We start from the raw sequence: 11,430 nt of genomic DNA, 5'->3' as shown, positions 1-11,430 counted from the left end.
AAAAACTTTTTTATTCGAGCTAAATTTCAATTTTATGGTCTAAAAGTTATATAATTACACCTAATTATTAATCATTATTACTTGGCTTAAGCGAGCAATAGCTAATTCTTTTAAAGGAGCGGGAAATATATTTTTGACAGCTTGGCGAATTTCAGCCGGCCTTATAGTTTCTACTTTTAAAGTATTGACTTCATTAATAATTTTTTTCAATAAAGTCCCTAAGTTTTTGCTAAAGAGAGATACTCCATTGTCGCTGGCGAAAGAAATACCAAAAAAATCGCCAAGTCTTATAACACCTAGTTTGAGAAAATTCGTGCTTGTGGTTTTAGATTTCGGTTTTTGGTCTTTTAGCAAAAGTTTTAATTGAGACTTGATTTGCTTTTGCTTTTTTGGTTTGATTTGCAAAGCTTTCCTACGAGGTTTTTCTTTTATCGTTTTTTTCTTGGGTGTAAATTTTCGTTTTTTACGTGGTTTCGCGGATATTACTGCTTTGCGCTTTTCCTGCTTTTTGACTGCTTTAGGTTTTGGTACTTTTTTTAAGACATACTTTATCCCTTTTTTACCAGCAACTCTTTTTACGGGCAGTTCATCTTCACTTCCTGAAGACACGTGCTTACGTTTTGTTGGTTCAAATTTAGGCTTATGTTTAATTTTTTTAACTGTTTCCTTAAGAGGTTTTTTCAAGCGGGTAGGTTTCAGTTTTTTTCGTGGTTTTACTGGTGTTTTCGCCTTGCGTTTTTTAATCAATTCAGGTTTTTTCCTTCTTGGTGTAGATTTTTTCCTCTTTTCAACTTTTCGTTTCCACGAACTACTTTTCTTTAACAACTTAGGTTTAACTTTTAATGACTTCTTTTTCACTGATAATTTCAGAGGTTTTTTCATGGGGGTAGGTTTAAGTTTTTTTCGTGGTTTCACACGTGTTTTCGCCTTGCGTTTCTTTATCAATTTAGGTTTTTTCCTTGCAGATTTTTCCGCTTTTCGTTTCAACAAAGTACTTTTCTTTAACAACTTGGGTTTAACTTTTAAGGACTTCTTTTTCACTGATAATTTCAGAGGTTTTTTTATGGGGGTTGGTTTCAGTTTTTTTCGTGGTTTCACACGTGTTTTCGCCTTGCGTTTCTTTATCAATTTAGGTTTTTTCCTTGCAGATTTTTCCGCTTTTCGTTTCAACAAAGTACTTTTCTTTAACAGCTTGGGTTTAACTTTTAAGGACTTCTTTTTAACTGCTAACTTCAGAGGTTTTTTCTTGGGGGTAGGTTTCAATCTTTTTCGTTGTTTTACACTTGTTTTCGCCTTGCGTTTTTTAATCAAATCTTTCTCTTCAGGTCTTTTCCTTCTTGTAGATTTTGCTGCACTTCGTTTTCGCCAAGTTCTTTTCCTTGGTCTAGGTTTTACTTTCAATGACTTCTTTTTAACTGTTAATTTCAAAGGCTTCGAAAGTTTCTTCTTGGTTGTAAGTTTCCTTTTTCCTTGCGGTTTCACAAATGATTTTGCTTTACGCTTTTCTGTTAACTCTTTTTCGATCTTCTTCTCAAATTTTCTAATTTTTGCGGTCCGTTTCGGCATAAGTCTCTTTTTTGTTTTCTCTTTTCGAACGATTTTCTTTTCACGCGTTTCGTCTTCCCTTTTTAATTCACGTTTACGTTTTTTAGGCACGGATTTTGATTTAATTTCTTTTAATGGTTTTTTCTTCTTTGGCGAAGTTTTCGTTTTGGACTTGTAAACGATTCTCCTTTTCCTTCCTGTGGCCTCTTTTTTATCCTTTATAGTAACACTCTTGTGCATCATAACTTGACTTATACGCGCAACTGCCAAATTCTTCAAAGTATCAGGAAAAATGTTTAATACTGCTTTGCGAATTTGGGTTGGGTTCACTTTGTTTATTTCCATATTGTTTACTTCGTCAATTAAATATTTTAATACAGATGCCAAGTTTTCCCCCAACAAAGATATGCAGTTATCATTTGCGAATGTGATACCGAAACATGCATTGAGTCGTCGAATACCTTGTTTTAGTTTGAATATGTTCTCAGCTTTTACTTCATGTACTTGTTTTTTCGCCGTGTGTCTTGACTTGGATTTGACTTTCTGCTGCTTTTCCTTACGTCTTCTTTTTAGTAGCGTCTTCTTGGGTTTGACTTTAGGCTTTACCTTGAGTCTTCGTTTTAGCGGTGTCTTCTTGGATTTGATTTTCAAAGGCTTTACCTTGGGTCTTCTTTTTAGTAGCGTCTTCTTGGGTTTGACTTTCCGAGGCTTTACCTTGAGTCTTCCTTTTAGTAGTGTCTTCTTGGGTTTGATTTTCAGAGGCTTTACCTCGGGTCTTCTTTTTAGTGGAGTCTTCTTGGATTTGACTCTAAGAGGCTTTACTTTGGGTCTTCTTTTTAATGGTGTCTTCTTGGGTTTGACTTTCTGTGGCTTTGCCTTTAGTCTTCGTTTTAGTGGTGTCTTTTTGGGTTCTACTTTCAAAGACTTTACCTTGGGTCTTCTTTTTAATGGTGTCTTCTTAGGTTTGACTTTAAGCGGCATTGTCGCGAGTCTTCGTTTTAGTGGTGTCTTCGTGGGTTTTACTTTTAATGTCTTTAGCTTGGGTTTTCTTTTTAGTGGTGTCCTCTTGGATTTGATTCTAAGAGGCTTTACTTTGGGTCTTCTTTTTAATAGTGTCTTCTTGGGTTTGATTTTCCGTGACTTTTCCTTGTGTTTTCTTTTTAGTGGTGTCTTTGTGGGTTTGACTTTCTGTGGCTTTGTTTTGAGTCTTCTTTTTAGTAGTGTCTTCATGGGTTTGACTTTCAGCAGCTTTTTCTTAGGTTTTCTTTTTAGCGGTGTCTTCTTGGGTTTGACTTTTAACGGCGTTGTTTTGGGTCTTCTTTTTAGTTGTGTTTTCGTGGGTTTGACTTTTAATGACCTTGCTTTGGGTTTCCTTTTCAGTGGTTTCTTCGTGGGCTCAATTTTCAGCGGCTTTGCCGTAGGTACTCTTTTTAGTAATGTCTTCTTGGGTTTTCTTTTGAGAGACTTTTTCTTGGTCGTAATTTTAGATTTCCCTGGCTTCTTCTTTTTGAGTATTTTTGAACGAAGTTCCTTCTTGCGTTTGATTATTTTCAGTTTTTTTCGTAGTGTTTTCGAAGTTTTCACTTTCCCTTTAGCGAAAGGTTTTTGTTTTTTCGGTGGTGCTACAGATGTTTTCCTTTTACGTTTAGTTTTCATTATTTTAAGTGGCTTAAAAGTTTTTGTTTCACGTTTTTTCTTGATGCCTTTCTTTTCAGATTTTTTTGTAGATAATCTGGTTTTCTTTATTTTAGGTGTTATACGTTTACTCTTTATCAGAATTATTTTCTTTTTGGACACTTCATCTTTAGTCCTTGATACACGTTTTCGTTTCTTTGGCAATGCCCTAGACTTTATTTTCAAAAGATGTTTTGGTGATTTTTTCCCAGAAATTTTTTTCTTAGATGTTTGCACTTGTTTCTTTTTTGTTTTTTTGTAAAGTTCTTTTTTCCTTGGTGAAAATGTTGTTTTTTTAATTTTGGCAACTATCTTTCGAGTTGGGACTTTTAATTTAACAAGGTCTGATTTTGCAATTCTCCCTTTATACATCATAATTTGAGCTATACGGGCGACTGCCAGCTCTTTCAAATCTGGTGGGAATTTTTTTAAAACAGTCTGTCGAATTTGTGTTGGCGTTATAATGTCTACTTTCACTTTATTAAGTTCATTCACAATATATGCCAATACTTTTACCAAGTTTTTACATAAGAGCAGCAAGCCATTATCTTTTGCTAAAATAGCGCCAAAAGTCGTTACTAAGCGCTGGACCCCTTGCTTCAGGAAACTATTTTTAAGAGGTACTTGAGATAGAGGTTGCCGCTTGATATCATCCTGAAGTTTTCTTTTTTTAGTTCTATGTCTTGACATGACTTTCAATGACTTCTTTGATTTATTTGAGGTTTTTCTTCTGGATTTGATGGTGGACAGTTTTGGAAACGCAACTTTTTGGATGAAATCTTTTACGCCTTTATATGAAGTTATATTTCGAAATCTTCGAATATGTTTGCTGATATGTTTCTCTTTTGCAGGCATGTGTTTTAGATTTAGTAATGAAACCATATTATTCATCTGCTATTCAATTTCCGCCTTCAGTTTTTGAAAAATATTTTAACAAACATAATTTAAAGCATCTGTTAGAAAATTTTGCTAAGGAGTAGACAAAAATGAATTAACAAAATAAAATAATAATATTGTGTTTAGATGTTTAAAGTTTGATCTAAAGCGAAATAATTTTTAATGCTAATTACAACCTTCCTCAATTAAACTTAAAGTACTCTTTTAAACTTTTGTTTCATAAGTTTTGGCAGTTATTCTTTAATTAAAAGCTTTAGGCGATGACCATTTTCACAACTGTTACGAGAATGCTATTTCTATATAATATTTTTTTTTACAAAAATAATTTGCACATGCACAGTTCTGTTTTTGGGGTGTGGTACTATTTTTGGGAAGATCAAAAAGATGGAAGCTAGATTGATGGAAAATTTAAAAGATTTATTTGCTTTTAAAATTTATTATATATTAATTTATTCTAAATTAATTTATTCTAAATTAATTTATAATAAATTTGTTTATAACAAATTTATTTAAAATAAATTTATTTATAATAAATTTATTTATAATAAATTTATTTATAATAAATTTATTTATAATAAATTAATTTATTATAAATAAATAATATTATTATATATTAACTTACTATAAATTGTAATTTATAATAAATTTAGGAATATTTCAGCTGAGCAATCTGAATGAATTTTGTCAAAGACACTTAAATCATGAAGAACGAACCATTGCATTATTTTTGCTGTTTATTTTTTTACTTTAAAGTTACCATTTTCGAGATTTAGGAGAAAATCCTCTTCTGTCTTCAATAAATTAAATTTTTAATGAAGAGCAAATTTGACATCACTCTTTGAAAAAAAAATCTGTGTAGTGAATATCAGGCAATAACACTTAATCTTTAAACAAAACATTAGTGTAGAGAATACCGAGCAAATCTAGCTACAGGAAAATGGCCCTTTATTTAAAAAAAAAGCATCAGCATGTGACAAACAACCCCACATTAATACTCTGTCTATTAAACTGATTTTCATTGATTTAAAAAAGGATATTATTTATAGGCACTAGCTATTTTCACTTAAATTGAAAACAACAACAATAATAATCTCAGTTGAATTGTTCTTAATTGGTTGTGCTTTTCTTAATTGGTTGTGAGGGCTTCTTTCATTAATTTGCATGGGTTAACTTTCGTGAAAATAGACAGTGCTAAAATTTTAATACAAGAGCCCAGGAAATTTCGATTATGTTAGCTCACTAATTTATAATTAGCTCAAAATTTCACTTAATGTGTCGATGACCCAAACTTGAAAATTTTCAAAATTTCCTTGACCAAATTGGTGAATCAAATATAAAGCCTAACAATTTTGTTTTGTAAAATATTTTCTTCCATATCTAAATTATATATCAACATATTTTTAGTTCTTTACAAAGCAATATACTCAAAATAGGTGTTTAAAACTTATGCTTGCTTTTTTTTCTAATTTAAAAAAAGAGAAAAGAAAGAAAAAACTTGTTGTTAATGAATATAATCGGCTAAACCTAAAGCCTAATTTTTACTCCTACAATAATAATTTAAAATAATAGTTTAAAAAATACATAGTATGCAATTTAAACTTGTCTGAAATGTTAATATGATAACTTTTTAAGCGTGCTACTTTCTAAACACGTTTATACATGCAACATGCGTCATACACGTTGACATGCTTGCATGTATTAAAAATGGTTACCAAGTTACTTAGCATTTCAAGAAATTTAACCAGCGTTCCACGATTTGATTTTGATTAAGATATCTCAAATATGTTGCAAATTCAAATGTTGAGGAAAATATTTAACTGTAATATAGTTTGTTTTAATTTCATTTCTTTCAATACTTTAATTTTTATTTAATTTTAAATTATGTCTTGGGATGTACCTGAAAGACTATTTCCCTAATCGAGTATTTTAAAAATTAATATTTTGCAGCAGAAATAAATATCCAAATTTCAAATCTGTTATACACCGTCATTGTTTTGCTTCACTTTTCAGGATCTGCAACAACGCGGGTATTATTTCAATGGGAGAAATGACGTTTTATAAGTTTACTGGTCTCAAATATTTGTAAGTATACTAAATGTAATCTTTGAAATATTCTTTATTTGCTTTTTAAATTACATATTTTTGAATGTTATTGCTATTTCGTTTATTTATTTAATTCGGAAATTAATGTAAATAAGTATATTATCTTTTCTCCCTTAAAAATAAATACATAATTTAATAAGGTAATTATTTTATTAATTATTTGATTTTTAATAAATAAATAAATAAATAAATAAATAAATAAATAAATAAATAAATAAATAAATTAATTAATAAAATGATTAATTAATAAATTAGTCATTTTAATAAATTAATTAGCAAATAAACCATTTATAGATGTAGGCTTTTAGCTAAACAAGTTAAACGAAATTCTTGAGTTTTAATTTTATTCAATTAATCTGTTTAAAGTTTTATAGCATTTTTTTCTGTTTTAAATTTTTTGATTGTTTAATGAACTAAAATAATGTTAAAAAACTCATGAATTTTATCATTTTTTCCTTAAAAAACATACTCTAAACATTCTTTTGAAGATATAAATTTCATATTTAACTCAAACACAATTAAATAAATCGCTTTTTTTTCTCTCTGGGGTAGACCAGTTGAGCCACACTGAATTTACTGCTGCTCTTGTTCACATTCAGGGCCTTGTAATTTTGTACCCAACCCAGAAAACAAGGATTCTCCTTGACAAACACACCTACTTGGAGAACATGTTTATAGAATTCACATGCGCTTGTTTATATATTCTAAACCATAATAGGTTTACCACTGAAGATTATTGAAATTAATATTTGACTGATGCGAACTGGTTGACGTGTTTTGGTTGAATATGGTAAAATAACAATTAAATAAATTGTTATTTTACCATTTTTTAGAGATAGTTCTAATAGCGCAGTGCTACGTTCAAATTTGTGTGGGTATAGAGCTTTCTTATTTCATTAAAAAGCCAAATATCTGTTATATGTATGAACTGCTTAACATCTGTGATGAAATAAAATACAAATGTGAATACAAATTTAAATGTTTCCAAATGTATGTAAATAGAAATTTATAGTGGACTCTTCATTTGTTGCAGGTATCTCAATGGAAACGGAATACATACTATAGGAAATAAAACTTTCATGGGGAGTGCGTCGTTACAATTTTTGTAAGTATTTCATTCCTTTTTAGTTATTATTGCTAGATTAAAAACACATTAATCAAAAGCTTAACGTTTCAATACATTGGAGCTAAATTTTAGAACTTTTATTTTCTCGTCTACTTCTCGATAAAATATGTTTTAGATCTTTTATTTTCGAGTTTACTTCTCGATAAAAAATATTTTAGAACTTTTATTTTCGAGTTTACTTCTCGATAAAAAATATTTTAGAACTTTTATTTTCGAGTTTACTTCTCGATAAAAAATGTTTTAGAACTTTTATTTTCGAGTTTACTTCTCGATAAAAAATGTTTTAGAACTTTTATTTTCGAGTTTACTTCTCGATAAAAAATGTTTTAGAACTTTTATTTTCTCGTTTACTTCTCGATAAAATATGTTTTAGAACTTTTATTTTCGCATTTCATTCTGGATAAAAATGTCTTAACAAAGAAAATAGCATTGTGGGACGCATTTTCATTTGTTTTCAGTTGAGTGAGATTCTTTAACAGATCTGTGCAAGTACTTTACGCACTCTATGTGAGTACTTTATGCACTCTGTGCAAGTACCGATGCAAGTACTTTCGTATTGTTGATTTCAAATTTACAGATTTTTCAAGTTACAGATTTCTTTTTTAATGACATTTTCAGTCTAATTTTCATGGAAATGTATAAGTTTTAAAACGATATATATAACAGAGAGTCACGTAAATGTAAAATTTCATAGGAACCAGTTCTCATGCAACGCTAGGGGTGCTTTCCTATTATATAATGTTTTTCTGTGTGTCTAAGGGTAAATTCGAGTGATTAAGCACTTCAAAACACTGATTATTCATGGACATCGCGCTAAATAATAAAGAGAACAACTTCAATAACTTTTTCATTGTTCTTCAGGCGCAATTGCATAAAAAAGATGGTATTTAAATCATTTCATTTAATAATTTTTTCCGTTCATGTGGCAAAGGTTTACTAGAAATTCTGGTTTTCGAAATTATAGTTCTTATTACCATATATTTAATAAGAAAAAGTGCAAAATTGAAAAGTAAATTTAACCGAATAAATTATTTTTAAGTCATGCTCTAAAGTTTCTTGATGAATAATTGCCAAACAGCGTGGTAATAAAGTTCTATTTTATGTTAGTTTTTTTAAAAATCTATACTAAAGAGCTACGTTTAAATAATTGGGCTTTTTAGTACTTCCATAGAGCCAGAAACATGGTAAATTTTACCATATTATGGTTGCTTATTGCCCATATATTGATAGCACCAAACGAAATGGCTGGCACTTCTATAGTATCAATTACACAAGTTCTGAGACTTCGAACAAGAAACAGTTTATTACCTAAGAAAATTTGAAGTTACTTCTTGAGGTCACTTTTTAACTCATCACTATTTCTTCTGGAAATCAAGCATTGTTTTAATGTTACATAGTTACACCTCACTGAGTAGTAATTCACTAAATTTCGATACCGTTTTCAAATTCATTTTTTTTCATAGTTAAGTATGAATTTAGGATTTTTAATCTGTATACTTTTTGACATCATTTTTGACAAGGGTTCTTAAAATACATGTTATATGCATATACTATAGTTTACTAGTTTTTTTCAGTAATATCTATAATGTTTTATTGCGCATAATTTTTCATTTTCCATACTTTTTTTTTATTATTTTGTATTAACTTTGGCAAAATGAGAGAAAATATAGCATTCTTATAATTTATGGTTATTAAAAACAGCATAAGACACCGGTGTCATTTTTTGGTTTAGAGGTAAAATCGTCCAGACGCGGTTCACCTCCAAACAATAATTTTTCAAATTTGCTATAGTTTGCAGTTATTTTAATCTAAGAGAAACAGTTATTCATCATTAAAATTTCTTTAATTTGTGAAATCAGTCATTGATAAATATGAATGAAAAAATATTTTTTAAACTACTTTTTTTCGAATTTTATATGTTAGTACAAACATAATTCCGATAAACTGACAGTTTTTTAAGTAACTATTAGACTGTTTTTTTATGATAAAAAAATACCAAAATATACTACTTGTTTTTAGTTGTAATTAGGGCGTCTGAAAAAATATAAAAAAAGGACACCTGTGTCCCATCTGCATCAAATGGTTAAATAGTTTCTAGGCACAAAAAGTCTCAATTGCATGAAACGCAAAGTTGTTTGATCAATCAGAAATGTTAAGCTTGAAAAAATCAGTGCAATTACTTTTGAACATATGAACAGTCATATGAACATGTTAAGTTTGACGATTCCATTTTTTTAATCTTATCAATGGCTCAGTTTGTATTAAAAATAAACTCCATAAACTATAATTTAAAGCGTCTTGTATTTTCTTATAGGCAGGTATTCTTATCTTTCAGAAATAACTAGTACTAACTAATTTATTCAGTACTAACTAGTTTATTCTGATGCAGAAGATATTCATGCTAATTAGATTACGCATATTTAGTGATGTATAGACGTCGAACTTTATTGAAGATTGACGCTAAATTGTATCTATTACATGTATGACAAAATGTAATTATTTTCTTAGCTATTATTTCTTCTTTCAATTGAAAGCACATTAAATATTCAGAAAAGAAATTTTTTCCTGGTTATTTCTAAGTAAAAATCATTATAGTAAAAATAAAAGATGCAAGACTTATAGAAAATCAAAAAGCTTAGTAATTCTTTGAATACAACGTTTACTATAACTTTTAAAAATGTAAACAATTCAAATAAAAGTCACGAAAAAATATTTGCTACTTTAAATTCACATGGTGACGAGATATAATAATAACACACAATTCATTGTAAAATTAAAATATAAAAATATATTTAAGACCGTGAAAGCTTGGTTGGCAGGGCGCTGCACTCACGTTTGAGAGAATGGGACTTCGAATCCGGCCGGCTGAAGACTCTCCGTTTAGTAAATGGTGACGAGTGCACGTTAAATCAAAGTCCTCCATGTTCCCATAACAAATCAGTACCTCTGGGAGTACTGAATTGGAGATTGATCGTTCTCTGGTTCAGGTCAAAATTACGATCTGTGGATGAATGAATGGATGTATGAATGGGTTCGCCCTATAAACATATGTGACGTATGGTTGTGGCAGAAGTCGAATTTTTGGCCATAGATGGCGCAACTAAAAACAAGAATAATCGCGACCCCTTTACCAGAATGGCAGACAACAACACTGAAATATATAAAACTAACCACTTTTGGCGACCAGGTTGGTCAATTTTCAAAATTATCTTGCGCAACCTATAAATGTAATGGTAATTAAGCCGAATGCATAGCACAGCCGTATTAAAAATTCTAACTCTTCTACCCCTCCACCAATCTTAACATCTTATCGTAATTAGTTTTAAACACTATACACTGCTGTCCACCGTTAATGCAACTCCATGAAGGAGCATGCAAATAGCATGAAATTTACAACATGCATTAGCGGAGGTGAGATATGCAAGTGATTAGAGTATCAGCGCAGATGCACATTACGCGCGCCCGTGGTGCCACTTCAAAGCGCTATTTAAAGCTTGGAGATTTCGACGATTTCAAATTCGGCAATTGTGTTTTTCTTGTGGTTTTTTCAAAAAACGATTAATTATGCCTCGTAGAAAACAGTGATCATCTTTTGATCTAGTATCTGAGTTCGACAGAGGAAGGATAGTGGCCTTCCGAGATTGTGGATTATCTTTGAGGGAAATCAGTAGTCGTGTTGGACGAAACCAAACAACTGTAATGCGGATATGTGATCGTTGGATGCAGGTTTTTTGTGCTCTTTAACGTTGTTTACCTTAGTTTGTATTTTTAGCACAAAGGTCGCCCACTTGTGTATTTATGATTTATTGTTGTTTTTTACCTCACTTTATCGGCAGCAATATCTTAATCAAGTTTATAATTAATAATAATTTTAAAAAAAAAGGAAGAGCCCCCATACAAGTAAAAAATTGCTGACTTTCCTGGCAGCTAATGTATTTTTAAATATGAGCAGGAGAGTTTTTGAGACAAATTACATTTCAAATATGACTTATAACTCGACAAATTTATGATTTATTCATTTACTGGGGATTTGACTATTTAAGGATTTAACCACTTATTTAATGAGCAAATTTATGGCAATAACT

At 30.1% G+C, this 11,430-nt stretch overlaps 1 protein-coding gene across 1 annotated transcript; it reads right to left on the bottom strand.

Annotated features, from left to right (window-relative positions):
• LOC107450956 (uncharacterized) lies at positions 1–4,187 on the bottom strand. The gene has a single exon (XM_043048379.3). The coding sequence runs from the start codon at positions 4,108–4,110 to the stop codon at positions 61–63; it is 4,050 nt and encodes a 1,349-aa protein (XP_042904313.3). The 5' UTR covers positions 4,111–4,187; the 3' UTR covers positions 1–60.
• Positions 4,188–11,430: the final 7,243 nt, after the last annotated feature.

This window comes from Parasteatoda tepidariorum, chromosome 5, assembly GCF_982258835.1.
Source record: "Parasteatoda tepidariorum strain Cologne lab strain chromosome 5, Ptep-v5.0, whole genome shotgun sequence".
Classification (NCBI taxonomy): Eukaryota; Metazoa; Arthropoda; class Arachnida; order Araneae; family Theridiidae; genus Parasteatoda; species Parasteatoda tepidariorum.
This window is presented reverse-complemented; position numbering and strand designations above follow the sequence as displayed.